The sequence below is a fragment of the Neopsephotus bourkii genome, unplaced genomic scaffold (assembly GCF_033783945.1).
Source record: "Neopsephotus bourkii isolate Nb327-2 ecotype Australia unplaced genomic scaffold, CSIRO-AGI_Nbou_v1 NB_1057, whole genome shotgun sequence".
In the NCBI taxonomy this organism is placed as follows: domain Eukaryota; kingdom Metazoa; phylum Chordata; class Aves; order Psittaciformes; family Psittacidae; genus Neopsephotus; species Neopsephotus bourkii.
In genome coordinates this window covers 441,144-459,837 of record NW_026901546.1, presented here as the reverse complement: position 1 = coordinate 459,837, position 18,694 = coordinate 441,144, and the positions used below count along the sequence as shown (strand labels likewise).

The window sequence follows — 18,694 nt, the reverse complement described above, 5'->3', positions numbered from 1 at the left end:
TCTCCTTTTGATGCAGCCCAGGATACAGTTGGCTTTCTGGGCTGCAAGCGCACACTGAAGCTGGCTCATGTTCATTTTCTCATCGACCAGCACCCCCAAGTCCTTCTCCACAGGGCTGCTCTGAATCTCTTCCCTGCCCAGCCTGTAGCTGTGCCTGGGATTGCTCCGACCCAGGTGTAGGACCTTGCACTTGGCATGGTTAAACTTCATGAGGTTGGCATCAGCCCACCTCACAAGCGTGTCAAGGTCCCTCTGGATGGCATTCCTTCCCTCCAGCGTATCAACCGAACCACACAGCTTGGTGTCATTGGCAGACTTGCTGAGGGCGCGCTCAATCCCACTGTCCATGTCACAGACAAAGATGTTAAACAAGACCGGTCCCAACACCGATCCCTGAGGGACACCACTCATTACTGGTCTCCAGCTGGACACTGAGCCATTGACCACAACTCTTTGTGTGTGATCATCCAGCCAGTTCTTTATCCACCGAGTGGTCCACCTATCAAATTGATGTCTCTAAATTCGGAAAAGAGTCACAACACATCTAGGGTCCCAAACACTAGGAGGACGTGGACCTGTTGGAGCAAGTCCAGAGGAGGCCATGAAGATGATCAGAGGGCTGCAGCACCTCTCCTAAGAAGACAGACTGAGAGAGTTGGACTTGTTCAGCCTGGAGAAGAGAAGGCACCAAGGAGGCCTTAGAGCAGCTTCCAGTGCCTAAGAGGGAACCACAGGAAATCTGGAGAGGGACTTTTTACAAGGGCTTATAGTGACAGGACAAGGGGGAATGGCTTTACACTGGCAGATGGGAGATTCTTTACTGTGAGGATGGCGAGACAGTGGCACACGGTGCCCAGAGAAGCTGTGGCTGCCCTATCCCTGGCAGTGTTGAAGGCCAGGTTGGACAGGGCTTTGAGCAACCTGGTCTAGTGGAAGGTGTCCCTGCCCATGGCAGGGGGGTTAGAAATGGATGAGCTTTAAAGGTCCCTTCCAACCCAAACAGTTCTATGATTCTGTGCTTCTGTGAACTCACAAGCTTCTCAGGGGGAAACAGTCGGGATGGTGACCCTAGAAAATGTTGCTGTGCCTAACGTGCATAGTGCCCTATACAGCCCTATAGGGTCTCCACCTACACAAGTTTCTGGGGTGCACCAGACCTCCCAGCCAGCCCTTGCTGGAAATAATTGTAAACTCTGTTGCCTCAGCAGGCAGATCGGTGGAGAACTATGGCTGGGGTATACAAAACACTTTGCAAGGGGCTGTGCTGCACGCTTGCTGTGGGAACTACTGCTGGCTGAAGGTGCATGCAGGGCAGGGGGGAAGAATAGGAAGCTGGAAATAGCTCCATGAAGACGTAAGGTTTCCATGCTGGGCCGCAGCAGGCAAATGCACTCCCCCTTGTGGTGTCACTTATTGTAAGAGGCTGTGGCTCAGAGGTGAGCAGGCTGCTTATGCACAGATGACCCCAAAAAGCACTTCTTTGTTTTGCAGCATCTGGGAAAGCTGAACTCTCTTGGCCTTACCTTAAAATGAGCATCAACACCTCAAGCTGCAACTGAAACACAAGAAGCCATGAAAATGCTAGCAAAACTACATGGTTAATGATACAACTCTGGTGAAGCAGCACCCACACAAGCCTTCAAGGGTTGCAGATAGATAACCAGTGATTAGAAAGGAGAGAAAAGCTCATGCCTCTGCAAAGCATCATCTCCATGGAGGAAGGTGGAGTTTCCTGATACACAGTGGCAATTGACTTGCTGGGCAACTTCGTCACCCCTGCAGCTGCATTGTGTGGAGGAGGCTGAAAGGATTCAGCCCTACTTAATTGAGGTGAAAGAAAGAAGGTGCTAAAGTAGGGCTTTTGCTCAGTCCCTGGTAAGGCTTGTTTGCTTCTAGGAGCATGCCTTCGGTGTACAGCACTGGTCCAAAGTGGATATACAGTATTACCCTTTCCCAATCCCTGCCATCTCCTCACCCTCTGGTGTTCCATTCTGGTGCTATCTGCACCCAAACATGGCTGATTCTGGGCAGCAACACTGGATGGCTCCCATGAGCACAGGTATCTCACCTGCTCCCACTGAGCCTCACAGGAAGAAGACCCTTGATCAGATCAGATCCCAGTCACAGGTACATGACTGATGGCCACTGCAAGGCTCCATATGCCCTAGCCAGACTCCCTCCCAGGCTGTTTTCCTCTCCTCCGGTACTTACCCGGATTTGAACTTGTTTGCCAAAGCATCCCATGGAAGATGGATAAACCAAGGCCTGTGCAATAAACCATAAGTGGGCCAGATCCAAATGAACCAAATCATTCAGATACATAAATACATCTATTAACCTTGTCCTTTGAGGTCTACACTGAGCTCAGCCGCCCACTGAACTTGTGCCAATGCACTACAAAATGATGAGGGTGTGTTAGTGGGGTTGACTTGAAAGGTTGTTGAAGGAGAGCCAGGTGAAACAAAAACCTTCTCTTGGTTGCATTACTCATGCCAAAAAGAGGCATGATTACAGCTTTTATTTAATGCTGTGTTTGAGGAAAACAGCTTAGCCAAGCTCCAGCCACAGAGCCCTGCAAAGAAGGCAGACTAAGCTTGTATGAGATGAAGAGGGCTGTTCTTAAAGAGAAGGCTATTACAGATTGTGGGACTTGATGTATAAAGAAAGTGAAAAATTCCGGTAGGAATGGAGGGAAAGGGGAGTACGCAATGCAGATCATAGGGGAGTGGTATGAACAGTGGGAAACAGAAAGCTTAACAGGGGAAAATCTTGCTGAGGGGGATTTTTCATGCAGGGAGCCATTTCCTGAGCATATTCTGAAAATATGCTCAGACAGCATTTGAGCAGGGATGGAAGCTGTACGGCAAAAAGCATATTTAACCAAGCTGTCAGTAAATCTGCTGCCAGGTCCAGACTATGGTGGTACAGGACAAGATTGAGATCAGCTGTCCTACTTGGCCACTGTTTACTGAGCCAGTCTTCAGCAGAAGGGAGTCAGGAAATAGCTGACTGACATCATTGCTCATGTGCCCCATAATTTATTGACATGCAGACTCTTTGAGTTTATAAATTAAAAGATAAGTCAATATAGTCTGTCTAAGCTTTGCAGAATGTTTCCAAGGAACATATTATTGAGATGCTCCAGTACTAAATGATCAAAACAGCATTTCAGTAAAGCCCAAAAGGGCTTTATTTTTCAAATCTTGTTTAATCTCTTGTTCCTTTCCTGTTTAGAAGTATTAAATCAGTGTGGCTTTAAACATCAGGGATGTCACTCTCAGTTTGTGCTGTAGGCATCTGCCCTAGGCTACGTGCCCTTGCAGAGGGTGCCTGAAAACTTGTGGCCAGACATGACTGGTTAGCTGGTAACAGCTCCCACTGGCATCCTGAATGTGACATTCAGCACAAAATCCCAGAAAGTGATAGCCTCTGACCCTTGGAAAGTGGTGATGTGGAAGTGCATCACACGTGGCTATGAGAGGTATGAGCCCACATCACTTGTGTGTGGTACAAGCCCTGCAGGCCTCATCTATAGCAGTGCAAGCAAAGCAAGGTCTTCTGGAGGGAAGAGCATGCTCTTGACGTGGCTCTCAGCTGTGTCCTCTTGCTAACAACAGGGTGTCTCAGGTCCTGCAACCTGAAAGGAAGCTCCTCAGGGATGAGTGGTCCTCTGGGAGGTGACTGCAGCTGGAGCCCTCCTTTCAAGGGCATCACTGGCACTCCACTGGTGACTTGAGGTGCACTGTGCAAAGCCATGCTGAAATGGGCAAAGTGGCCGGGAGATGTCTCCCCACTGCCCATGCATGGTGAGCAGGAGGTATGAAGCCTCTGAGGAACTCATCAGGGAACGCAGAGGTTGTAGTGGGAAAAAGCAGTGCTGCTCTCAACAAGTATGGGCAATTCTCAACAACACAAGAGGGCACAAAATTGAAGTCTTGGCTCAGCAAAGCTTTGAACTGTATGTGTGCTGAAATGAAGTGATGCAGTGGAGCAGCAAGGGAGTAGCAAACACCAGTACCGGCAGCTGTCTTGCCACACAAATAAAAAATTACTATGGTATATTTATCCCTACTTGTTAGACATTGAAGAACTGTGGCCTGGAAAAAGTTAGCAGCAACAATATTGCTGCCTGGACTTTCTTGTTTCCTTGGTACCTTTTACCGGATACCCCTCTTTAAGTCCCGAATTTCCTGCAGCTGCAACAGGACCCTTCAGGGAAAGGAGAAGAAGTTTAATATCTAAGTCACAATTATACCTCTTTATACACATAGTGGAGTCCTAAGGATGCACAAAATCTGCCAAGGTTGTTCATTCACTAGCTGCCTGGGAGGGTGCCAGCTAAAATTCTCCTCAGTAACAGATGAGATGCAGAGACCTGCACTGCCCTGTCTACATGAACGTTCTACAGAGCCTGGAGCTTTCCCCAGGAGCACGTTGCCTGACGCAGAGCTGTGGGTCTGAGGAGCCCCAGACACATCTTCCCTGTGTGCAAAATGGAGGTGACACAACCACATGGGGCTGCAGAGTCTCAGCAGCTCTTGCTGCTTTGCAGGGAGGCCTCCTTCAGCACCAGGGCTGCAGCTTGCCCACCCAGGCACACCTTTGCTCTCTCATTTGAAGATTACCCCACTGTTGCCACGTTCCACTGGTATCCTGCAGCAAAGTGGATACAGACATGGTCCCCCATAGCCTCCCAGCCACCCTCATGGAGGATGCTGGTGCTTTTCCCTCCTGTCCCAGGGACCTCTCCACCCTGCCAGCTCCAAACAAGTGTCCCACCCTCAGGCTGCAACCTGGGTGATTAGCCAGGTGTGGCTGCAGCACTTGTAAAAAACACAGGGTTGTCCCTGTTATCATCTGCACCTCGTGATACCAGGTTGCCTCAAGTCCTCCGCCAGCGCTGGGGACTTTCTACAGTGAGCACAGTGAAACGCACTGCCACGCAACGGCATCTCAGAAACCACCCTGGGGAGTGGTCCCTGGAGGAGCTGCCTGGCACTGAGCAGATGGTGCTCTGTAATCAAGGAGAGGGTTTGAGAGCTTGTTCATGAGTTTCTTGTGGCTTTTATTTCTGAACTGCAGTGGTTCATAAACACCCTCCAGTGGAAGAGCTGCCTGCCACATGGAAATACAGAATGGCAAGGCTCCCAAATGTCACTGGAGTGTGCTGCAGCATCTTCCGCTTCTGGGTTATGTATGTAGCTTCTCGTGGCTTTTAAACAAAAGACCTGAATGTCTTTAACAGGATGTTGCGCATGCAATAGCCTGGAAATGTTAAATACTCAAGTGACTAAAATCATAGTTAATCTTTCTTGCCAATTTCTATGCTCAGGACCTAGCCCAGCAGAGTGAGCAGAGAGAGGCTGTGATGAGCAAGTTGCCATCTAGCAGCATTGGGTGTCTGGGGTTGGATGTCACTGAGGCTTACTGCAGGTGATGGCTTCAGTGCTTGCTTTACCTGCCTTCACAACATACTTTTAGCCATGCAGAGAGCTAACCTGGGATCTGCCAGGTGCAAACAGAAGAAGAACTAAGATTTAGAGAAATATTTTACCTTCACTCCTCTCCACAGGAAGTGCTATGCTTTACAGGAAGCACAAGGCAGAGGCTCTATCTTTAATTATTTATGATGCTTTTGATTGTTTCCATATCTCACTCTGGGAAATAAGGTGTATCTGTCCCTTTTCTCTTTATTGTCCTGGTGTCCCCTGCCTGCTGGTGTTCCCACCTCCATGGAGCTACAGACTTATGGAGAGATACTTTAATTGTACCTGTCAAGGGCTGAGTTACCTGGCAAAGGTCCTATCAGCCTAAAAAACAGTGCTCCCTTTTCACTCGCTTTTCTTTTCTTCTTCCTCCCCCTCACTCCACAAGGATGTGTGGCTTACTATCTCTTTTCTTCCTTTATCTGGCACATCAACCTTTCCAGTATTGTCTTTGTCTAGCCTTCCTCTGATTCATGTCCACCCCTAACACACAGTTCCTCTTCAATCTGATAAAGCCCAAGTCAAATTCACTCACGCGCTCCTTCTACAGAGCTTTCATTCACCCTTCATGCTTTTCACAAATCTATTATTACTTAGATCTGTTTGTAGGCTTCTTGGTACCCATTCACCATTGGCACACGAGTTTCTAGACCTACATTACAAATTAAACGGTGAAGTAGACAACAAAAAGTATTTCTAAATAGCTTTGGAGAGCACTCGGGGGGGGGGGGCAGGTTTTGGTTTTGAACTGGATTTTGTGGATTATTGACTGTAGCTCATGCAGTACTGAAAATTTTTAACAGTCATGTTTTGCTGCAGTTATTTCATTTTTCCAGACTATCCACTTTTGCCTTATTTAACATGGGATTGCTCCAGCTGTAGTTCCAGGATATTTGTTTCATCCCATTTCTCAAGTCCGTTGCTCCCCACACACTCTTGAACTTTGCAATGCTCCCACACCAAACCCATGCAGCTTGACAACAATTTAAAAAATACATTGATGTTAATGAAAAGGAGGATGTGCACACACAGAATCATTTGGCACAGGGCTTATCTAAGAACTACAGCGGGATTCGTCCTGTGCTGATCAGGCAGACACCATGTATTGCAAGAAGCTTGTTTTCCCGATTCCATGCAGAGGATTGATGTTAAGACACACAATTAAGGCATACTGTCAGCACTATTAATTGCCTGAATTCCTCAAGCTAAGGAAAAAGACAAGCCAGGTCAGCAGAAAGCGTATGTCGAGGATGATTTTGTCTTTCCAGCAGAGGGAGCAGCCCACAGAAGACTAAAACCAGGTAAGCAGGAAACTGAAATGAGAAAAACAAACGAAACATTTCATCTGTTGGCGGAAGCGTGGCAGCACAGGTTTCTGGTGCTGCCTGGTCAGCCAGTGTCTGTCACAAAGGAAGCCGGGCAGCGCTGCTGGTTCCAGCTCTCCCATGCTTCCAAAGCGGGACAGCCAGCTTCTTCTGGGGGAAGGCTGATGGACGTCCCCTACCCTGTCATGGGATCACCCTTCCTCATGTGTTTCAGGCCAGCACACCCCATGAGGTCTCCCCCTGCAGCAAATCTGTTTTCCAGCTTTTCTGCAGCCTGCACACTGCCCTGGGCTTTGCTTGTGTGGGGCAACACGTGGGGCCTCAAGGCATGGGCAACTGAGGCACCATGTGCTCATCCTGCCTATGGCCTGGACTTCCTCATCCTCTCGTGAGCGCATGAAAGTAGATGTTCCCATAGGTAATCTCAACATGTCTGGTGGTGCTGCACCTCCTGAATGCCAGACTGCTGGCCCAGGGGTCTCAGTGTATGGAACACCTCCAGCTACACCTGTTAAGGGCATGGTCCTGCATTTTATTACAGCAATGTCGTGCTACAGTCACTGACACCAGCGCTGAGAGTTTCCTAACAGCCTGGAGGTTGTTTTCCAGAGCCCCTGAAACAGGGCTGCTGTTAGTATCCAGGCGTTAGCATCTATCAGCAGCAGCTCTGGATCCCACAAGACAACAGCCCTGGACCAGGATGTTACATCCCTTTGGTAGCGCAGCAGCAGCCAGGAGTCACTCCGCCTGTCCTCTGCACACAGCTTTCTGTGCCGCCTCCACTCTCCCTCTATCTCCCCCAAGTTCTGCAAGCAGAACCACATGCCTTGCGAAGACAGGGACAATATATAATTAAATGCAGTCAGTGAGGAAGCCAGCCTCCCACACCACAGAGAGAAAGAGCATAGCTTGTCATTACTGCCTGTGGTCACTTCTGATGCAGACATATTTTCTAAAGGAGAACAGGCCCATCACTGAAATAGCAGTTTCTCCACAGTGTTTTCAACCGGCTCCCCCTCTCTCCAATGCTGTAATGTGACCACAGCTCCATCTGGGCTCAGAACTAGGCAGTTCCCACTCCTTAATCATGTTGCCCTGCCCTGCCACTGCCACAAAGCCTCCATGTGTATCAGGATGATCAGCATGTACCGAGGAGGAGTAGTTACAGAGTTCATTTACCACCTCAGAGGTGAAATACCTTGCCAGCCAGAGACTGTAAATCGTAGATCCCATCAGCAGGCTTAGGCAAGGGGGATGAAGAAGGCTTATGCACCCACGTTGGATTGCAGTCCTGGATGTCAAAAGGACCTTTGCAGAAAAGCAGTTCTGGAAACCAAGCTCCAAAATGCTGGTACCTGCCAAGCCTGGCTGCCTGAGCATACTAACATCCCTACAGCAACCCTATTCAGACAGAAAAAGTGCTAGAACTATCATAAATGGTTAAAAACAAAAAAAAAAAAAAAAGGCAAAAAAAAAGAAAACCCACAAAAAAACAACCCACCCACAAATAATACCACATAGGAACATATAACACTGCCACATGGAGACATTAAACACTTTAAGAGCTGCTGAGATACGGAGCTGACCTGGCCTCTGATGGGCTTCAAGGCAAGACAACTCTAGAGAGGAATGCCCTAAAACAGTGTGTTCCTTCTCCAACAGGCTACACGAGTGTAACTTTGCTTTTAGAATAGACCCTGTGACCCAATACATGCATTCTTTTTAAATGTCAAGGGCCACTCTCTTCAGGCTCTTATGGCTCCACAGTGCTTATGCGGCACCAGCATATTTTAAAGTGGATGCAAATGTCCCTATAAATATTAGCAATTTGAGAACTGGGCTTCATGGAAAAGCTGATGCTAGAGAACAGTAATTTTGAAGTCCTTGTGGCATTAAATGAATATGCTATTCATGAAAAGTATCTTGCAGTTGGAAATATCCCGGAGCCTGTGTTAAACTCTTACTTTAGCACTCACTGTTCTGCATTTAATGACATGAAATTCTATCCTTCCATAAAACTAGTTCTAAAAAGCACACTTAATGTGAATGAACACTTAGAATATCCTGGAAACATGTAAGTAAGTTGTGAGATCACTAATGGCACCCAGCACAGGGCACCAGCTATCTAGGCCTGAATAGGCATTAAGCATAAAATCATATCACCTAGTTGTGTCAGGAGTGTCAGATGAATAAGCCAGGCAGCCTGTGCATGCAACAAAGAGTGGAGGAAAAATACCCCTTACTTAAGAGTTGAGCAGATCTGCAGTCTCTCAAGCACAGTGCCTGTAACGTACTTCTGTACTCCAAGATAGCCAGCATCCCAAACTAAAGCTTGAATGGGACAAAGTCATCTATCTTTCCCTCTAATGTCTGGTGGATGAGAAAGGGCTCCCTGGGTGAAGCAAAATGTGGCATTTCCTTTAGTGAGTTTGTTGCTTAAACTGGTCATAGGCTGATACTGCGGGGTTTTCATTAAGGTTGTCTGGAATTCCCATCTTCTGGAAATATTTCAGGGTTTGGAGAAAAAGACTTGTCCCACTTCTGAATAAAATCTGAAAGAAACTGGACACCTTCTGCAGAAAATCTGGGGGGAAAAAATGATAAAAAAGCCAACTGTTGGAACACCCCATGTTATATTTTACATCTGGCTTCTGGAGTCTTTTGGCCTGACCAAAAACCAAATTCTCTGGTGAAACTGGAATTGTCTAGCAGCGAATCTTTCTAGCAGACAATTCCACTCCTTTCCCTGTTACTCATTGGAACTTCTTTTTCTTGCATTGAAACGTAAAAAAGAGTTATTGCACAACTGACCTAAGAATGAAAAACTCTTGAGCCATGAGTACACAGGCATTGAGTAAATGTCACCTGAATCAATAGAGAGTGTAACAGATGCAGGCTTTAACATTGTTCTTGCAAATTAATCATTAATTTATTTTTTAAACTGATCATCATAAATCTTCCTAGAACAGACTGTTATTCTGCCTGTTACGATTTATTCAGCCAGTGCAGAATGAGAACACTACAATTTAAGTTAGCAATTTTGAGGCTGCCAAATATCCCCCAAGTATTTCCTGCAGCTGGGACTGCAAACATCTTCCTTGGAGCTGGCAGCCTGCTTGCGCCATATCCTGTTCCAGTCACACACAAGCACCCGGAGCCGGTTGGGGTGGGTCGCTTCCCTTAGTCCCCTGGGCAGCAGCAATACCAGAGGCCTGCTCCCAAGTTGCAAAGCTGCATGTGGCACCAGCACTGCAGAGAGGCACAGCTACTGGCCTCAGGAGTGGGGACTGGAGAACACTTCCCCAGGGGTGGGTTCTCACCCCTCCCAGCCTCTCGCTCAGCTCAGCTCACTGCGGTGCAGTGGTCGCCGATGCCTTTGGATAAACTGGGACTTTTCCCCTTTCTCTTGGAAATTCCCACATTGCAAAGCCAAAGGATACAACAGGCAGAGTGGCAGCTGCGGGAGGCAGGTTACCAAAACCAGGCTTTTTCAGTGTTAGCTTCTTTTTGGTGTAATTTCCTGAGTGAGTTATTGAAACAACAATGGCATAATGGGCACAGTGCAGCAACAGGGCAGACAGGACCACTTAGGAGCAAACCAGCCAACAATGTGTTTGTGTAGAAGAAAGGAAAAAGAGCTTGTGGTAAGGGGAATTCACTGACTGCCTGAGTAAAAGCACACAGCCTCCTGCAGCCACTTGGAAACAGGTGAAGATGCCAAAAGGTGGGGGGAGGGGGAAAGTAACCCAAACCAAGTAAACCCCAAACCATCACTCCAAATTGCAGCAATTACTTGACCATTTTCACTTCCTAAATTGGGAGAGAAAAATTCCCCTGGGTCATCTGACCTCTGTTGAAACTACACCAGGAAGAGGAGCAGCAGCAGCTCGTGAGCGCAGGGCGTTCTCCAGCTGTACAAAAGCCTCTTGTCTGGGAACCGGGAATCAGAGCAGCGCAGGGATGTGCGTGTGCGAGTGTGCATAGCAAGGTGAGGTGCGGATATCCTCCCAGCCAGATCATCTCTTGCACAACTCTCTGATCCTGTGCAGCCCAGCTTTTGTTCTTCCCTTTGCTGCTCCTCCTTAAGCATACCTCCAGAGCAGAGCTTCTGAAGTGCCATTTCCTCCTGCACATCTCCCTGAAAACTAGCTCTCCCCAAGAAGAGGAGGTCACCAGCAGCATGGTGGGGGTGACCACGATGAGGACGTGGATTGAGCCTGTGGTCGCAGGTTCCCAAGTGGCCAGTGCCTTCTACGACACGGCGCTGCTGCTGGTGGTGAAGAACTACTACAACCAGACCAATGCCACCGCTCCTTCCCACGCGCTGGAAGATGCTCAGCAAAAGGCTGTCTCTAACTTTTATATCATCTACAACCTTGTCCTGGGCCTGAGCCCACTGCTGTCAGCGTATGGCTTGTCCAAGCTGGGGGACAGAATACATCGGAAGATCCCCATCTGCCTCCCTCTTCTTGGCTACTTGGGTTCCAAAACTCTCCTGCTCCTCCTGATCCTGCTGGGCTGGCCGATCGAGGTGATGTACGGGGCTGCTGCCTTCAATGGGCTGACGGGCGGTTTCACCACACTCTGGGCAGGTGTCATGGCTCTGGGATCCCTGGGCTCCTCCGAGACCAAAAGGTCCCTTCGGCTCATCATTATTGAGCTGGTGTATGGCCTCTCTGGCTTTCTGGGAAGCATGGCATCTGGCTACCTCTTTGTTGGCTTCAGTGACCGCTATCAAGAGGGCACTGTGCTGGTGAGCTGCAGCATCGCTTGTTATGCTTTCTGCCTCCTCTACAGCACTTTTGTCCTGACAGTCCCCCAGCCAGCGGATTCCTGCCCAGCCAAACCCAAGAGTGCAGAGGAGGTGGGCAGCCAGCTACCAGCCCACGCAAAGAGCAGCAACTCCACTCCAGTATCCCCCTCGAAACTCATCCTCACCATGCTGTTTACGGCAGCAATCCTCTATGACCTTGCTGTGGTTGGTGCAATGAATGTACTCCCACTCTTCTTGCTCAGGGAGCCTTTAAGTTGGAATGCCGTGCAAATTGGACATGGCAATGCTGCTGGGTATGTGATCTTCATCACCAGCTTCCTAGGTGTATTTGTGTTCTCCAAATACCTGAAGGATATAACCATGATCATGATCGGAGTGGTATCCTTCAGTGCTGGCATCCTCATCATGGCCTTCGTTAGGTGGACATTCCTTTTCTACATTGGTGAGTCAAACAACCACTCACACAAGCAAGTGCTTCCTGAGAAAGGGGTTGGGGTGTTTCAGCATCAGAAGAAGGGCTTTTGGTCTGCTTCACTTTGAGTTTCAGAGCAGGGAGCTAGGCAGATTGTCACAGGAAGAGTACCCAAGAGGGCTTCATTATCAGTCCCCTATCCCCACTCTTTGTACTCTGACACCCAACACCCTACAATATCCAGAAGAGGCATACACTCCTGCCAAGGTTAGTTTAAGGTTGGTTGACGTGTAATTTGTCACTTGATCATAGCCCAGATCAGAGCAGGAGAACAATGCTCACACCACAGGGGAGTGAGAATAGTTGCTGGCTATTGGTGCTAGTCAGACCACACCACCGCATTAATCATAGAATGGTTTGGGTTGGAAAGGACTTTAAGATCATCTCATTCCAACCCCCCTGCCATAGGCAGGGACGTCCCACACTAGGTCGTGTCACCCAAGCACTTGCTTCTTGTGAGATAAAGCTTATGGCTACAACAACAACAAAAAACAAAACAAAACAAAACAAAAAAGGCAAAGGTTTCCTATTAAACAAACATCCTAAGTTATGATTTATTTTTGTTACATTAAGGCATTTATGCCTGATGGGAAACTTAATGGTGAAATATTGGAGCTACTCTAGCAACTAGATACCACAATAATGTAGTGTACAAATCTCAAACTGTGTATAAACATACGGGACAGCATCCCACAACAAACGAAAAGCAAGTTTATATTTAGTAGGTAGCATCTGCAGGGATGCAGAAAGCAAAATCCAAGAACTGCATCCATTGTGGCAAAAAGATGGATAATTCATATTTAAAAGAGCATTGTGTGCTGTATGGCTTTGAGGTTTTTCTTCTAGAAAGAGAAAAAGGTCTAAGATAAATGGCCTGAAGTGCTTTATCTGTCTGCCCCTACAGGGAATAAGAAATTGAGAATCAAAGTTATTCTAAAGGGAAAGATTATATTTGTGTACTAAGCCAAACATCGAGCTAAATTTTTTAAGAGATTTTGTCCATTTCAGCAATCAGGCTGGGGAAGAAACGATTACAAAAGAAAATTAAAAGAATTAAAAATAGGGGGTTTTAATATTTAATGTCCGTCATGAACACATGCTGCTACACAGTGTGCAGAACGCTTGTTCCCTGCGTTGCAGAAACACCTTGGTACACTAGACATGGACCAACTCTTCACTGAGGCTGGTTCTCCCGACAGGAAGGTAATTCCAGCTCCCTAGAAGTTCCCACACTAGCAAAAGCCTAAAATACTGCAAGCCAGAAGCACCAAATTAGAAAACAGATGTAGTGTGACAAGGGTACTGTTCACATCAAAGCCATGTATCATGGGATGCTCTCTCTGCTGGATAGACTCAAATCGTCAGTGTCTCTGTGTCAAAGGACAGTGCTACATTCCATCTACACTGGGATTTCAGGCTTAGACCAAGAGAGTACCAAAGTACCTCTGCTGGTGGGAGCAATAGGTGGCTTACCCAGCATCGCTTGGATGGAGTGAGGACCTACACTCCTACCAAGGATCTGTACTTCTTTCTGGTACTCAAGGAACAAGAAAAAGTGCAGCAAAGGCTCTGCCCAAGCCCATAGTCTTCAAAAGCAGTGGTGGTTGTGTTGGGAGACAAGAAGCAGGTAGTGATGATAACCACATGCTCATTGCATTGCAGCACGGGCAGTGATGCTCTTCGCCCTCATCCCTTTACCAACCATCAGATCCATGTTATCCAAGCATGTTGAAGGATCATCTTATGGTAAGTATTTTGGTTGTCTTACCAGTCAAAAAAACCTCAATCCCTCCATTCAGCCTAAGGTACAAAGGGAGATGTAAGTTATTGTTGCAATCTGTGTTCTGCATAATAAAACTGGAACAGTTGGTATCACAAATGGGAAGGGAGGAGCAGAGAAACTTGCAGGGCAAGATTGTCACATCCGAACTTCTTGTCCTTAGTTACATCATTTACCCACACAATTTTCACACATGCTTCTAAAGATGATTATCAGTATGCAGCTCAAAGGCAGGGAAAACACCAGAGGTACTGCTCAAAAACACAGTACTCCAGGGAAAACCAAGAGAAGCAGGGCATTGTGTTGCAGCACTGTGATACTTACACCATTTATATTTGACTTCTTTTACTTCCAGCTTTGGAAAGGGTGGATTTCTTTCATCTTCTTTTTTCAGTTATGCTCTCTAAACACATCTTCCAAGTGTTTCCTGGCAATTTATCCCTGTCAGACTATGATTTAACTAACGAAGTATAATTTTGCATAAAAATCAGCCCTTCTTGGTAAACAGGAACAGAAATTATTTTATATTAAAAATGCATTAGAAAACAGTAAAATACATGTATTTTACAACGCTGTATTGAAGGCTACCATTTTTACCCCAATGAGCTGAATTTAGGCACAACAGACAGGACTAGCCATGCATTCAGGTAAGACCTCAGAACCTTGGCTGTTCAAGTCTCCTCCAAACATGTTCCTACAGCAATCCTTTTCCCTTGTACCATATGAACACAATACTGCTCTGCCACTAAGTTAATTCCTCACCACGCTCCATAGCAAACTCGCCTACCCACCACACAGGTAGCAGCTCACACCCCAAATTAATCATAGTTATTAATCCCGATGTTGTTTTTAAACTCCACCTTGAGCCATGCAGGCTACACCCTATTACAGTGTCAGATCGGCTCTGGAGCTGGGCCATGCAGCAGAGCAGCCTCTTGTAGCAGTTATGTCCCCTTCAGTGGCGGCTGCTGCTGCTGTGCAGCTGGAGAAGGGTGCCAGCACAGCAAGCCCTCTGTATAGCACTGACCTTGCTCCCAGCTTGCACATCCCAGCAGGATGGGTTACTTCACCTCCCCTCTTTTACCACTACAGAAACAGAAGGGTGCACTTCAGCACAGAAGCTGTTTTAACTAGAATTCATTTTTCTCTATCTAAATCACACACACCTCCCCATTTCAGGCAATATTGCAACCCAGTGGACCACTATTCTGACTGAATGCAGAAGCAGACCCTGACTGAAATTTCTCCTATCTCTCCTGTCCTGAAGATCCTAGCCCAGAACTGCTTTTCCACTTTATAGGGAAAGGAGCATTTAACCGCCCAGCTTATCTTCCAAGCAGTTATCTCTACACCTAGACTGTTAAGCAGACAGTTTGCTGGTTGAATCTCATCTTTCAGCCTAAAAGAAAGGAAAGGCACTAAATTCTGATCTCAAACAGAAGCAGATACAAGCTCCTGCCATCTGGTGCCTGTGAAGCAATGACCACATGGCTCTCCCACACAGTGGTGATCCGGAATTCATCAAGATGTACCAGAGTTAGTTTTTTATCCCTGTAACAAACTATGTTCTTGGTTTACAGGTAAAGTGTTTGTCCTGCTGCAGTTATCTTTAGTCACCACAGGAGTAGTGACATCTACAGTCTACAACAAGATCTATCAAAACACACTGAACTGGTACAGCGGCTTCTGTTTCATCTTGTCTTTTCTAGTTGGCTGCCTGACTCTTTTCCCTTTGAGGTAAGGAACAGGAAGGGTTTTGTCCAAAAGGACATGTTGTATTTTCTCAATGTTATCTGATTCTGTGTCTCAAGTATATAACACAGGTGGGATTTTTTATTTTTTTTTTAAGTAAACTTAAAAGGAAAGAGAAAATTGGAAGAAATAAAAATTTTGCAGAAATAAGTTGACAAATACCAAGGAGATTCAAAAATTGAAACTTGCAAGTGATTTAGCCAATGCTGTTAGTCTTCTCTTTGTTTAATGTAACATGAATTGCTGTAGGAAGAATATTTAGCAGAGTTTAAGAGCTGATAATCCCAGGGGACAAAGCCTTCACATGAATGTAATGCTTGGTATTACAAAAATAGTAATAAGTAGAATGAGGGAATAATCCTACACAAAGTGAAACATTCTTTCAAAAATCCATTACAGTTTACTTACTCACTGTGGTCAAAAGGAATAATCTGAGACTCCCTCAGGTGTTTCTTTCAAAGAGAAACCATTACATGGTGAAGGAGGTGGTCATTTCACTCACTGATCTGGTGAATTTGCTCAAACGTGCAGCTACAGAGCAACTGATAGGTGAACTTCAGGAACAAGTATAAGTCTAAAGGCATGGTTAATGCATGATTTTATATATACATACACACATATATATTATATATATAAAATACATGATTTTCTATATATATATGGCATGATTTTATATATATATACACACACATAGATATATATATGGTTAATGCATACTGACTTCAGTATTATCACTTAGGAAGAAAAAGCAATGCTACAAGGAAAGGTCCTACACCATCAGTTCTGTATCGTCTTGGCTTTCTGGTCTGGTGAGCACACTGGACACCTGGTGTTAGCAGGACTGGTGGTGTGGGGAAGGCTACTTCACATTCATTTCCCTGGCTCTGCTTTCCTCCTCATACTTTCCAGACGCAAAAGTGACTTGCTCACTGGTCAGCCTTACCTCTATCCCTGGAAAGGTGATGGAACAACTTAATCTTGACAACATCTCTAGACACATCAAAGATGAGGGGGTCATTAAGGGCAGCCAACATGGTTTTACCAGGGGGAAGTCATGTTTGACCAACCTTATAGCCTTCTATGAGAAAGTAACTAGGTGGGTGGATGATGGTAGAGCAGTAGATGTGGTTTTTCTTGATTTCAGTAAGGCGTTTGATACTGTCTCCCACAGCATTCTCATAGATAAGCTAAGGAAGTGTGGGCTTGATGATCAGGTAGTGAAGTGGATCAAGAAGTGGTTGAAGGGAAGAAGACAGAGGGTTGTGGTCAATGGTGCAGAATCTAGGTGGAGGTCTGTAACTAGTGGAGTCCCTCAGGGGTCAGTGCTGGGACCAGTGCTGTTTAATATTTTCATCAACGGCCTGGATGAGGGAACTGAGTGTACCCTCAGCAAGTTTGCTGATGATGCTAAACTGGGAGGAGTGGCTGACACACCAGAAGGCTGTGTTGCCATTCAGTGAGACCTGGACAGGCTGGAGAGTTGGGCGGGGAGAAATTTGATGAAATTCAACAAGGGCAAGTGTAGAGTCTTGCATCTGGGGAAGAACAACCCCAGGTTCCAGTATAGGTTGGGGGTTGACCTGCTGGAAAGTAGTGAAGGGGAAAGCGACCTGGAGGTCCTGGTGGATAGGAGGATGAACATGAGCCAGCAATGTACCCTTGTGGCCAAGAAGGCAAATGGCATCCTGGGGTGCATTAGAAAGGGTGTGGTTAGTAGGTCAAGAGAGGTTCTCCTCTCCCTCTACTCTGCCTCGGTGAGGCCGCATCTGGAATACTGTGTCCAGTTCTGGGCCCCTCAGTTCAAGGACAGGGAATTGCAGAGCCACAAAGATGATCAAGGGAGTGGAACATCTCCCTTATGAAGAGAGGCTGAGGGAGCTGGCTCTCTTTAGCTTGGAGGAGACTGAGGGGTGACCTCATCAATGTGTACAAATATGTAAAGAGTCAGTGTCAGGATGATGGAGCTAGGTTTTTTTCAATGATGTCCAGTGATAGGACAAGGCGCAGTGGGTGTAAACTGGAGCTTAAGATGTGAATCCTATGTGAATATCAGGAAACTTCTTTACCACAACCCTGCTGTTCTAACAGCAAGTCACTGCTAGCTACTCAACTGCTTTTTAATGCAGGCTCCAAATAGAAGTTAGCACCATTATCAGCACAAACATGTGTTACTAGGACTTGAAGTCCAAATCATTACAAATGTTGCCAATATCATTACTTGTACACAAGGCTGGCAGATCTTGAGAGAAATCACATGAGCACTCAGCCAGCTACAGACACCACAGTGAATTTTAAACTAAGAATTGGGGGGGGGGATATCAAACAGTTTCATAAAGTAGTTTTCTAGCTCTTTTGTAACCTGCATTTTTATTGCTCTTTAAAGCATCGTGGCCATCAAACAACGTTCAACCACTGGCTCCCTTCAGATCCTGACTGACTGACAGAGGCTGTACCAGCTAAAGCCTCTTTTGGTGTTAATCAACTCTTCAACTTACCAAAATGGAAGACTTGACAAACATTAATCACCACAGTTATCATGACGGGAAGCATCTCAGTTTGTGTTTCCATTTCACAGCATGCCACAGGCTTTCAGCCACTGAGCTCACCCAGGACAAATAAGTTTGTCTTGTTATTTCTGCAGTACATCATCTTACAGAGTACGTGCACTTGCTATTGAACACCAGCAGTCTTCACAGCATTTCACTTTTCTGCTAGGCTGGTTAGCAGTTATGCAGAGGGACAACAAGGTAGAAATGAAAATGGCATTTCGAGACACATCATTCAGTGTGGAAGGGGAAAGCAGAGGATCAATTTTTCATTAGTTTCTTCCCATCTCTTCGCTAGGAAACCTCAGGGGTCTGTGCCTTCAGCTGATGAAGCAGGGGCCCACAAGCCATATGTGCACAGTTGTCAGCAGGGGACACTTGATCTCCAACTGCTACAGAAGATGTGTCAGCCTGGACAATCAATGTTATACACTGTATTACTGAACACAGAAACACCACTGTAAAAAAAAAAAACCAAAACATTAAATGTAAGATTAGGACACTTTCAGTAATTATTTACAAGAAAACACTCCTGAACAGATGTTCACACCCCTGTTTT

The 18,694-nt window shown here is 46.3% G+C and overlaps 1 protein-coding gene across 1 annotated transcript; it reads left to right on the top strand.

The window, feature by feature from the left end:
* The first annotated feature begins 8,378 nt into the window (after positions 1–8,378).
* SLC46A2 (solute carrier family 46 member 2) lies at positions 8,379–18,561 on the top strand. The gene is made up of 4 exons (XM_061361264.1): positions 8,379–12,027; positions 13,720–13,803; positions 15,418–15,574; positions 17,973–18,561. The coding sequence occupies exons 1-4, from the start codon at positions 10,992–10,994 to the stop codon at positions 18,028–18,030; spliced, it is 1,335 nt and encodes a 444-aa protein (XP_061217248.1). The 5' UTR covers positions 8,379–10,991; the 3' UTR covers positions 18,031–18,561.
* Positions 18,562–18,694: the final 133 nt, after the last annotated feature.